The sequence below is a fragment of the Schistocerca cancellata genome, chromosome 2, assembly GCF_023864275.1.
Source record: "Schistocerca cancellata isolate TAMUIC-IGC-003103 chromosome 2, iqSchCanc2.1, whole genome shotgun sequence".
NCBI classification, from domain to species: domain Eukaryota; kingdom Metazoa; phylum Arthropoda; class Insecta; order Orthoptera; family Acrididae; genus Schistocerca; species Schistocerca cancellata.
The window spans coordinates 496,989,721-497,002,574 of record NC_064627.1 but is presented as its reverse complement, the minus strand read 5'-3'; the positions used below and the strand labels follow the sequence as shown (position 1 = coordinate 497,002,574).

Sequence of the window (12,854 nt, the reverse complement as noted above, 5' to 3'; positions counted from 1 at the left end):
GTGACCTTCAGTTTCAGATGATTTGACATTCTCTTCCAGGTTGAGAGGTACACCATTAGTGGTCTCCATACATCAGCTGTTACTGCCATTGAGTGGAGCATGAATGGAATGAAGCTTTTTAGTGGAGACAAAAATGGTCTAGTTGTTCTAACAGAAATAGATTTTTACATGGTAAGTGATCATGTAACAAGAGCTTTTCTTGATAGCAATTGTAGAAGCTTAAGAAGAATGACAAAACTATTGTGAATTTGATATAAACTGAGCAATAGAACCAATGTAGAAAGGAATGAGAAAGATGATGATAAAGACTAAATCAAAACCAGCCAGAACAGAAGATACCAATAACACACACTGATATCTCAAAGAAAAACTTAAGGCCTTTATTAGTGCAGTAACAAAGACAAATAAGGGCAGTAGTAAATTACAGCTTCAAAGAGCTAAAATACAGTCCCAACATTAAAAAACCTCAGAAGGACACCTACATTAGAGCCTCAAAGTTAGAAAAAATCCAGAAACGGGAGACATTTTCATGAATAAGATGTAGAAAGGCTTGCATATCAAAGTAAACTTTAATTGCAAGACTTTTGGCTTGCAACTGTATGCAAAACATAATTGGAGAACTGAAATCAAAGGTACACATTACAAAAAAGTTTGAAAACTGAAACATGTGTTCCATAATAACAAAACAGTTTCTAGCGGATAAACTTACTCCATAACTACTGATGTGCTTGGCACTGATTGAATAGGCTGTCTGTAAGGTGGTTAAGTAGCACCTATGACAGTTTCTCCCATTACTGAGGTAGGGCTAGATAGAGATTTAGAAGATTGCTTGGTGGCAGCTTTAGGCTGTAATTTGTTTCCTCAAGTCATCTAAGACATCAATTTTAAGAATGAGATGTAGAGACCTCACCATAATTGGAATCAACTGCATCTCAGAAAAGCTGTACATGTGGGTGCAGTATTTCATCTCTGTACTTGTTGGTAGTGAGTGTATTCCCCTTGCTACCAGTGAAGATGGGAAGCTCTGTATACCAATTCAGCATGATAGCTCCTCACTGACATCCTCTCCTCTCCCTCCCTCCCTCCACCCTCATTATAACACTGGCTGTTTTCCCCAACATTCCTCTGGTTATGTTTATTTGTAGTTAAATGTTTTTATGGTTTCCTTTGAATAAATCCAAGTACTGTTTGGAGATTAGCTTGTAAAATATTGCATGGGTTCTGAGCCTAGCACATCCATTTGTAATGTAAAGTGCAGGACAGTTCTTAGCCACATATACTTTAATAATCATGAATTGAGCCTTGCATCTAATTATTGTGATTATGTGGCATAAATGATATTATAAGCAGTGACCAAGGAAAAACAATCTCTTGGCAATAAGCATCCATAACTATGTATACGTACAGTACCTATTTTCATACCACAGGATCAACAATGCTGCTGTAAATGACTGTAATTGTAAATATTTCTTACTATAATGGTTTAACAGTGCAATAGTGGCGTGAAATTGTGTCTTTGTTGGTTCATAGCTACGTCAGCTGAAAAATCAATCATTTATTGTACAGCTACTTGTTTTAATGTAAATTAAATCTCCTCCTGGTCAGCAGGCTCCTTTGCATTATAAATGTTATACAGGCTGTGCAAGCAGTTGCGTAAATGTAAAGAAAAGTATTAAAATTCAAATGGGCCATGTAATAACAGTTATCTTGTAGCTTCTGCAGTGCTACTTCGTCTCGACTGCGCAGCATGCAAGAATTGCTGTAAACGCTTGGTTATTTGACACAGAGCAATTACAACCACAATGCACCATGTGCTCAGATTGGCCGCGACAACCATAACACCGCGAAAACCATAGCACTGCCCGTCAACTGACGAACGGCAACAGACCAATCCCACGTCCAGTCGGAGCACCTGGCCCCAAGTTTCCGTAATTTAAAAATGGTGCATTGTCAACCTAAACAACATTAGTAATTTTGGTTCTAAAAATGTTCATGACAAGTGCATATGGAAACTCTGTACAGGAACATGACTATTATACAGGGTGCATCAAAAATGACCGGTATATTTGAAACGACAATAAAAACTAAACGAGCAGTGATAGAAATACACCGTTTGTTGCAATATGCTTGGGACAACAGTACATTTTCAGGCGGACAAACTTTCGACATTACAGTAGTTACAATTTTCAACAACAGATGGCGCTGCAAGTGATGTGAAAGATATAGAAGACAACGCAGTCTGTGGGTGCGCCATTCTGTATGTCGTCTTTCTGCTGTAAGCGTGTGCTGTTCACAACGTGCAAGTGTGCTGTAGACAACATGGTTTATTCCTTAGAACAGAGGATTTTTCTGGTGTTGGAATTCCACCGCCTAGAACACAGTGTTGTTGCAACAAGACGAAGTTTTCAATGGAGGTTTAATGTAACCAAAGGACCGAAAAGCGATACAATAAAGGATCTGTTTGAAAAATTTCAACGGACTGGGAACGTGACGGATGAACGTGCTGGAAAGGTAGGGCGACCGCGTACGGCAACCACAGAGGGCAACGCGCAGCTAGTGCAGCAGGTGATCCAACAGCGGCCTCAGGTTTCCGTTCGCCGTGTTGCAGCTGCGGTCCAAATGACGCCAACGTCCACGTATCGTCTCATGCGGCAGAGTTTACACCTCTATCCATACAAAATTCAAACGTGGCAACCCCTCAGCGCCGCTACCATTGCTGCACGAGAGACATTCGCTAACGATATAGTGCACAGGATTGATGACGGCGATATGCATGTGGGCAGCATTTGGTTTACTGACGAAGCTTATTTTTACCTGGATGGCTTCGTCAATAAACAGAAGTGGCGCATATGGGGAACCGAAAAGCCCCATGTTGCAGTCCCATCGTCCCTGCATCCTCAAAAAGTACTGGTCTGGGCCGCCATTTCTTCCAAAGGAATCATTGGCCCATTTTTCAGATCCGAAACGATTACTGCATCACGCTATCTGGACATTCTTCGTGAATTTGTGGCGGTACAAACTGCCTTAGACGACACTGCGAACACCTCGTGGTTTATGCAAGATGGTGCCCGGCCACATCGCACGGCCGACGTCTTTAATTTCCTGAATGAATATTTCGATGATTGTGTGATTGCTTTGGGCTATCCGAAACATACAGGAGGCGGCGTGGATTGGCCTCCCTATTCGCCAGACATGAACCCCTGTGACTTCTTTCTGTGGGGACACTTGAAAGACCAGGTGTACCGCCAGAATCCAGAAACAATTGAACAGCTGAAGCAGTACATCTCATCTGCATGTGAAGCCATTCCGCCAGACACGTTGTCAAAGGTTTCGGGTAATTTCATTCAGAGACTACGCCATATTATTGCTACACATGGTGGATATGTGGAAAATATCGTACTATAGAGTTTCCCAGACCGCAGCGCCATCTGTTGTTGAAAATTGTAACTACTGTAATTTCGAAAGTTTGTCTGCCTGAAAATATACTGTTGTCCCAAGCATATTGCAACAAACGGTGTATTTCTATCGCTGCTCGTTTAGTTTTTATTGCCGTTTCAAATATACCGGTCATTTTTGAAACACCCTGTATATTTTTACAATGAGTTCTCCCTATAAAGGCAGAAGTCACCTATTGTGCCCCAGTATCAAGAATAATAGCAAACATAATCTTGAAACACTTAGAAAACAATGGTAGATGTGAAAATTAGAGTAAATGTGCACACAGAGAAAATTTCTAGGTACGACCACAAAAGATAAAGCAAGAAGCACATTTTCACAACATATGGAAAGGCCACAGCAATGAATTTATTCTTAGGTGCAAATTGAATTTGCTCAAATATCTGAAAATATTATTCATTAAAACAAAGAATTCCACTTGTCATTCTGCCTTACCAGGAGAAAATAGAAACAAGAACGATAATAATAACACAATGGAGAACAATGGTTGTGATGTGCGTATAGTACACAGAACACACAATAAAATTGAAGTGCAGTGAAAAAAGAAACTTAATACATCAAAACACTAAGACCATCTCCATTTTTAATACCAACACATTGTAAACTACACACAGACACGGAATACATTGACAATACGTGAAAACACAATAATAACATGTTCAAAATCAAGAAGTTATACAGTACAACTGACACCAGTTAACACATAGAATGGGAAACATTAAAAAAGTTAGAAACTCTACAGCAGTTGTAGGAAAAGCAAAACTGTGCCAAAATATCTGTTCAGAACAGAAACAAAAACACAGATAAAGGCAGGAATATATTAGGTTGAGAGTGGAAAAAGTTAGTAAACAGAGAATTTTTGAAAATTAGCTATATAGTGAGCATGAGGGGCTGAATATATGAACTTAATTATTCAGGTTTTGCTTAATACTTTATGCAGAAAACCCTAAAGACATGGAAACACCAGATGTTAAGTTCAGTTAACAAAATTTATTATTGTAGGAGAAAAACCTGTAGCTATTTGAAGTGAGTCAACGAACCCATTACATTAGTCTATCATTCAGCACATAAATACTCTGTGCCCCATGTGAGATCATTCTGATTTCATTGGACAAGCTGTGCTGACAATCTCAAAAATGAGGTAAATGTGCTACAAATTAGGTTTTACACTAATGGATGTCACAGTAAATATATACATAAAGCTATAAGGTAAACTGAAGACAATGTAAGTAAAGAAGTAGCAGATTTCAGTGAATGTGTGGTAGCTGTGGCGGTATGAAGTCCATGTGTCTAGTGGCTTCAAGATCTTTGATCTTTTCACTCCACAAAAGATTCCATGGACAGAAAGGAATAGTCAAGTTGTGACGAGTCATCTAACAAGGAACACTGACCCTTGTTAAAGGGTGTATTCTAGAAGAGTGATTCTGATTGTTACATTACAACAAAATATGATGCTATATACAGGGTAGCCAAAAGTATTCCCACCACATAGAGACTTTGATCTTGTGTTAATATTTAGCCTTACAAAATGATACCTAGTGACCAAAATGATATTATCCAAATTGACTGTGGCTGTGAAAGTGTATGCAATTATAAGACACGAAATAGTTTTTATGTTGGTGGTTTCACTGGAACTGAACTGTACCATATCTTTGTTTATTTAGGATGTTCTGGCTTTGTAACCTGAAAGTTGGCATGTGGCCTTTTTCTGACTGGAGATTCACTATTTTGTTGAATTTTATTACACTGAAAAATTCCTTTTTAATATTTGTTGTGAATTTTGATAATGGACACCAAAGTTGATGCGTAATATTTGAAGCATGCATGTTAATTAAATTTAATAGTTATAAATGCCATAATATTTCCATATATTTCCCGACTAAATCATGATGCCATTGGTCATATTTAGTGGCATAAAACAGAGCAATTGGACTACAGTAAGTTAACATCCATTGTTAGTGCCTCCTTGCTGCCAACAGTAGTTTTGTAACTGGTTCATTTCATCACTGGTGATGAAAATTCGTCTTGTCTTAGATTATGGTGTAACCATTTGAGAGTCTTCAAATGCTGAATTCTGACAGATTGTCATACCACACAATATAATGTCAATGTAATAACATTAAGCAAATAATTTTATTTAATGAGAGAAGTCAACTGTAAAGTATAAGTACAGGAAAAAAGTTTCATATTTAGTTTCCATTGATGATAACTTGCATAAAACCTTTCATTAACTACTAACTTTTCTTTATACACACATTTTCAGTTTATAAGTTTCTAACTTTTTTGTAATTATTACAGCATTTAAGCAAATCAGTTGAACTACTGAATGAGAAGTATGAAATCGTGCAGCTTAGCTACAGTCAGCAGCTATTACTCGTTTCAACATTGTATCGCAGCATCCTCTGCCACCGTGATGACCGCTGGAAGGTGGTACAAGTTGGACAAAAAGAAAGAAAAATGTAATTGTACTCATTACTTTGATTTTTTGAGATGCTTCATTTATCTGATCTGCAGATAAAAAATATAACAGAATTATCTAATTTAGTGCTTCACACTTTTATATTAAAGGCAACAGCAGGTTTGAACCTACATCTTTAACATTCTGGCTTAAGTAATGTATTGGTCTTGTGAAGTCAGTAATAGCAACTTATACTTAGTTTCCATCAATAATTCTTTTGCTTAGATCAGTTATTACTTTCCTTCAGTCTGTCAAATAGTCCAATTTTATTTCTGTTTTGTATACTATTTTTAATTTTTTGTATTAAGAACTGTGTAATGTTTCATTTTTAACACTGAATTTGCCAATACCATGTTGTTGTTGTTGGAATGGGGTGGTGGTGGTGGTGGTGGTGGTGGCGGCGGCGGCGGCGGCGGCGGCGGCGGCGGCGTGGTGGTGGTGGTTGTAGTTGTCATCTTCAGTCTGAAGACTGGTTTTATGCAGCTCTCCATGTTAGTCTATCCCATGCAACCTTCATTGTTGCATAACTAATGCAACCTAAATCCACTTGAATCTGCTTACAGTAGTCAAGCCTTTATCTTTCTGTACATTGTTTATCCCTCTACTAACCTGCATAATGTCACTGACTGTTCCATATTGCCTCAGGTTGTGTGCTGTCAACTGAGACTTCAAGTTGTGTCATGAATTTTTCTTCTTGCCAATTCAGTTCAATCCATCTTAATTAGTTGTCCAGGGCAGCAACTTGTTAGAAAACTTATGAAATTGAGAATTCCCAGGGAAATTGAACTTACTGGAAAAGTAAGGGAGTTCAGAGGGACTCCAGGAAGGTTGAGGGAGGGGGATGCCGAGTGCTTTGCTGGAAAAAACTTTTTGTGGAGCTCCGTAGAAGATGTGAAGTAGTATACTGAATTGTCATGATATTTGTTTGCTCAATCACAGCTTATTATTGTTCAATATAATACACCAAAGTGATGTGACAAATAGGGGGTCAAATATGTAGTTAGGATTAGTTTTCTTCAGAAGAAATGAGTAATAGCCATTTGCAATCCTTTCAGAGTGCTCAATGCTGGAATTATGTTTATTTTTAACCAGGACTTTTGAAATGCTGCTTGGAAGTCCCTGCTTGCAGATATAAAAGTCAGCCACTAAATGAGACAAATGTTACAATATTCCTTTGTGTGAAAATGCATAACAGATTAATGTGGGATCAATAAATCTATCTTGTGATTAAGAAACTTATTTCATCTTTGACTTGCTTTAATTTAGAAAGTTGTCCACATAAATATGGCAGGGAGTACAGACTCACAGTAAATTAAAAGTGGTTGAAAGCTTTTTCTTTTTATCAGCTAGTTAGATTACAGCTGTCAAAATTATGAAGATAGGAAGCAAAGAGAGAGAGAGAGAGAGAGAGGCGGGGGGGGGGGGGGGAGGGGGGAGGGGAGAGAGAGAGAGAGAGAGAGAGAGAGAGAGAGAGAGAGAGAGAGAGAGAGGGAGGGAGGGAGGAGGGGGGGAGGGGGTGGTCTTTAACTTACCGATTGATATCAGAATAAAATAAATAATTTTCATTCTTGATTTCTCACTCAGTCTTTTCTGTTGTGGCTCAGATGACCTAGGGTCCTGAATGATTTTCCTGTGTATTGGTTGGATAGTTTTATTTCTTCCAACCTTTCCTCACTTTTGGGTACCAAGCAAGGTTACGGAGCAGTAAGACACTGTACTTGCTTTTAGGAAGATTATATTCAAATCCTTATAAGGCCATACTCATTTAGGTTTTCCTTGATCTCTGAAAATTACTTAAGGAAAACAGTGGAAAAATTTCTGTGAAAAAGACATTGCCGATTTCCCTCTTCGCCCCTTGCCAATCTGAGTTCATACTTCATGACTAATGTCCTTGTCTTTGATAGGATGTTAAACTCTCATATTCCCTTACCTGTTTGGAAGAGTTCTGAAACATAGTGGTTCCTTCAGTTTTGGAGGTTTTTCAATTTATAGCCATTTTACAAAAAGTAAAATAAATCTTACGTAGTATGAAAGAATTTTTTCACTCTGCAGTGGAGTGTGTGCTGATATGAAACTTCCTGGCAGATTAAAACAATGTGTTGGACAGAGACTTGAATGCGGGGATCTTTGCCTTTCAGGGGCAAGTGCTCTATGAACTGAGCTACTCAAGTGTAACTTACGGTTCGTCCTCACAGCTTTACTTCCACCAGCATCTCAACACCTACATTCCAAACTTCACAGAAATTCTTCTGCAAAACTTGCAGGACTAGCATTCCTCAAAGAAAAGTAATTGTGAAGACATGGGCTAGCCACAGCAAGGGGGACGTTTCCAGAATGAATTTTTCACTCTGCAGTGAAGTGTGCACTGATGTGAAACTTCCTGGCAGATTAAAACTGTGTGCTGGACTGAGACTCAAACTTGGGACTTCTGCCTGCTGCGAGTAAGTGCTGTACCAACTGAGCTACCCAGATGTGGCCCATGAACCATCCTTACAGCTTTACATCATCCGTTATCTTTTACATTCCAAACTCTTAGTCCTTTAAGCTTTGCAAGAGAACATCTACAAAGTTTGGAAGGTAGGAGATGAGGTACTGATGGAAGTAAAGCTGTGAGGACAGGTTGTGAGTTGTGGTTGGGTAGCACAGTTGGCAGAGCATTTAACCATGAAAGGCAAAGGTCCTGAGTTGGAGTCTGTCTTACATACAGTTTTAATCTGCCAGGAAGTTTCTTGTGTAATATGTTAATGTATCATGTAGCTGCAACTACCATTCTCTGTCTTGGTGTATACAGAACATACAATAAGAATAAGTGGAAACAGTTAAATTCCGATGTATTTGGTTGGTGGATAAGTTCATAGCATTTTTCCACAAGTTTAATAAGCACAACATATATATGTAATAGAGATTTTACTCATCAGTAAAATATTCTCTGTAAGTTTTCTTCAACATTGCCAAATCTGGGTTAACAAAGCAGCAAATCCCTGTACGAAGACCTGTGTGCAACCTCAAAACATAATGTTATGCTTCTGGTGGAACAGCGAAGATGTGGTGTAATCACATGGTTTTGAGGCAAATAACGCGTCTAGCCATGTTTGGAGCGCATTTTGATCCAGAAAGGAAGTTCCTGAAATGTTGTTCAGTAGAGAGCAGAAAAGGTGAAAATCTGAGGATGGTTATCAGGTGAATAAGGTAGGTGTGGAGTGACTTCCCAACCCAACTCCTATATAGTATTTTTTGTCAGTCTAGCAGAATGTCAGCAGGTGTTATCATGGAGTAGCATCACTTCACGTAGTCTTCCTGGCCATTGTTCTTGGATTGCATCCACAAGACGTCTCAGTTGTTGACAATAAATGTCAGCAATGATAGTTACTCCTTGGGGAAGCTAACTGTAGTACAGCACACCATCGCTGTTCCACCAGAAGCATAACATTATGTTTTGAGGTTGCACACAGGTCTTCGTACAGGGATTTGCTGCTGTGTTTGGGCTCAGCTCTTCCTCTTTTTTCCCCCTTATGTTAGCTTAAAGGCACCATTCCTCATCATCAGTAATGACACAAGATGGGAATGGTCAATGTTATTCACAAGCCAATTGATGATGAACAAGCAGATATGCACATATGGCCACCTTCTGAGTTTCATGGGTTTGGGTGAGAGCATATGGTACCCATATACCAGGTTTTTGAATCTTCCCCATTGCACGCAAATTTTGTACAATGGTGGAATGATCACATTTCGTCACATTTGCCAGTTCTCAAGTACACTGACTTGTATCATTGTGGATTAATGTCTTTAAATGATCATCTCAAACCCTGAAAGTCTTCCTGAATGTGTCACTAAATGTCAAAACAATCCTCCTTAAAATGAGAAAACCTTGATAAATTTGTGTTTTAAAGATAAGTAACTATTTTGTGGTGTATAAAGGAGAACACTTTACTTATGTACAGCACTACAGCATGCTTGGATAAGAAAACAACTGACTGACACAGAGTAATTATTTCAACATTATTGCCTGGACCATATATAAAAACACCTTGCATAACATATTACAAGACACAGAAAATAATTAACACTTAACACTCCTACTAAATTATTATTATTATTATTATTATTATTATTATTATTATTATTATTATCGTTAATTCCCCATTAAGGAGAGCGTTAAAACACAATCAATATTCACAATGACAATATGGTACATAAATTGGTACATTTCAAATTCATGGCACTTTTTTCTGTCTCTTTCTTTTCTCTTCCCAAAAACCTTTCATAAAATCACTGTGTTTCTTCTTCCTCTCTTCTGTCCACTTCTTTCCTGGTTTCTTCTCTTTTAGTGTTTCTTCGAATTTCTGTTTGTTGATTTTTTCTCTGTATTTTCCTCTGTTTGATATTTCTTCTGTGGAGATGTTTAGATTTTTGAGGTCTTCCATGGTTTCCTTTACCCAGATAGTTTTCGTCTTATTCGTCACCACTATGTTAAAAAATCTTCTTGGTCAGCCTATTTTCATTCATCCTATGAATGTGCCCATAGAATTTTGCCCTTCTTTTTCTGATATTGTCTGTAATTGTCTCTGCCTGTTTGTACAATTCCTTTGTTGGTCTCTTTATCCAGATCCCCTGTCTCTGAACTGGCCCATAGATCTTTCTCAGAATTTTCCTCTCTTGCATTTCCATTTCCTTGATTTTAGTTCTTCCTCTGATTACTGTTGTTTCTGAGGCATACAAGGCCTCAGGTAAGACTACTGTTTTGTAATGTCTTAATTTGGCATTGACAGAAATATTTCTTTTATTGTAATGGTTCCATGTAAGTCTGTATGCTTTTTGTAGTTTTGTAACCCTTTCTTCATTGGCTGTTGAATTCAGCCCTGTTTTCTGTATAATCTCTCCTACTTAATTATTTTTCTTCTTAATTCTTAAAACACTTTTACAGTCTGTGGCTTAGTGAGTATGTCAGCAAGTTGACTTGAACTGTCCACAGATTTCAGTTTGACAGTCGTTCCCATGTGTTGTTGAATAAATGTTGGTGAAATTTCAATGTGTTTCTTGCCTCTTCTTATTTTTCCTTCATAAGTATTCTTCAACACTTGTATTGCAGCTTGATTATCAACACAGAGTTCTGTTGGTTTATTCCATCCTGAAATTCTAAGCTCTTGTCCAAGGCGTTGTATCCAACATATTTCATCGATTGAGGAGATGGCAGCTTGGTATTCTGCTCCATCAGTTGAAGTTGCCACAGAATGTTGCTTTCGAGCATACCAGACAGTGGACCCTCCTTGCATAATAAGAACTCCACTGGTGGAGCATCTGGTTGCAATATCACCACCATAATCAGAATCATTATAAGCAAGCAATGTTGAGCCTCGATCAAATAATATGCCATACTTCATATTCGTTTCAGGTGCTGAAAAATTCGTTTCACTATTTTCCAGTGACTAACCATTGGTTTATTACTGAATCTGCTTAAGTAATTAACAGCAAAACTAATATCCGGATGTGATATTGTTGCAAGATACAGTAGACAGCCTATAGCTTCTCTATAAGGTTCAGTCCTTTCCAGAGGTTCATCGTTGACAAGATTTACTTCATCTGTCATCATAGCTGTGGCAACTGACTTTGTCATTGAACTTAAATTGTCTTAAGATTTTCTTTGTATATGTAGATGGATGTACAAAGGTTCCTTGTGAAGTTATTTAAATTTCCATTCCAAGATATGTTATTTGATTTTGCATTTTCCTGTCAAATGTTATTGTTATAATGTCAAGTTTAACACATATATTTCAGAACGACACAACACATATAAGTCACAGAGTAAGTTGACAAGCAAGACATGTGTACACGTTAGCATTCGAATGAGCACTGAGTCCCAGTCTAGCGGCCGCTGCTCGGCTGGCCGCTTAGGTGGCGCAGCTGCTGCATGGCTGGCAGACAGCGCCGCACGTAGAGGACGCGCGTAATTGCTCGGCGGCGCTTTGAATGATCGGCGAGTCACAACACTTTTCCCCCCTTTGAAATTGTTGCACTGGTCCAGATGGAGGTGTCCTGGAGATGGCTAACGTCCATAGGTGTTGTTTGACTCGCCGTAAAGTCTTGAGGAGGAGGTTTCCCGTACGGACGGAAGTGTCGCCGATGATAATGGGTCGAGATGACAGGAGACGTAGGGGCCGAATCTGCTGGGGCCCCATGCACCAATCTGCCCGTTGTGGAAAGTCCAGTTGATATAACAGGAGACATGGGTGATGTGTCGGCATCCGTTGGAGGAGGAGGTGAGTAGATTGGTTCTGACAGAGGATGGTCTTCCGGTTCCTGCATGGGCACATCTCCTGGTGGTGTCCGTTCTTGTGCTGGCATTGCAATGACGGTGAGAGGGCTGCGTTGTGAGTATTGAGAGATACCAAGATCCCGAGCGTCAGGTGGAGCCGAAGGTGGTGTAGCGGCATTCGGAACAGGCGTTGCTGGCACACAAGGCCGAAGCTGGTCCGAATGACGCACTGCAACACCTGTGTCCATCTGGATTTCATACAGGCATCGGACACGGTGTCGTAAGATGTGGCCCGGACTCCATTTTGGCCGCCTGCCATATCCCCGTACCCAGACAAGGTCGTCGTCGGCGAACCAGCCAAGTGAAGGCACCTGCGGCCGTGAGGTGGAAGGCCGCAGAAGATGAAGTAGCGTGCGGGGCTGTCGGCCATGTAAGAGCTCAGCCGGGCTGTGGTCACCCATGGGGGTGAAACAGTAAGACGCCAGAAACTGGAGAAGCGCATCATCATCATCATCATCATCATCAGCAGCAGCAGCAGCAGAAGTCAGAAGTTTCCGCATCTGAGCCTTAAATGTGCGGACCAGTCGTTCAGCCTCATCGTTTCATTGTGGATGGAACGGCGGGGCTTTGACATGCATAATGCCGTGACGAGCACAAAAATCCGCAAATTCGGAAGAGGCAAAT

The 12,854-nt window shown here is 39.6% G+C and overlaps 1 protein-coding gene across 2 annotated transcripts in view; it reads left to right on the top strand.

Annotated features, from left to right (window-relative positions):
- LOC126162034 (uncharacterized) overlaps nt 1-12,854 on the top strand; it is a 202,469-nt gene that overhangs the window by 34,857 nt on the left and 154,758 nt on the right. For both annotated transcript variants that reach the window (XM_049918260.1, XM_049918261.1), the window contains exons 4-5: nt 40-171; nt 5,755-5,915. In XM_049918260.1, the coding sequence (XP_049774217.1) occupies nt 40-171; nt 5,755-5,915 (293 nt within the window). The remainder of the gene's footprint in view (nt 1-39; nt 172-5,754; nt 5,916-12,854) is intronic.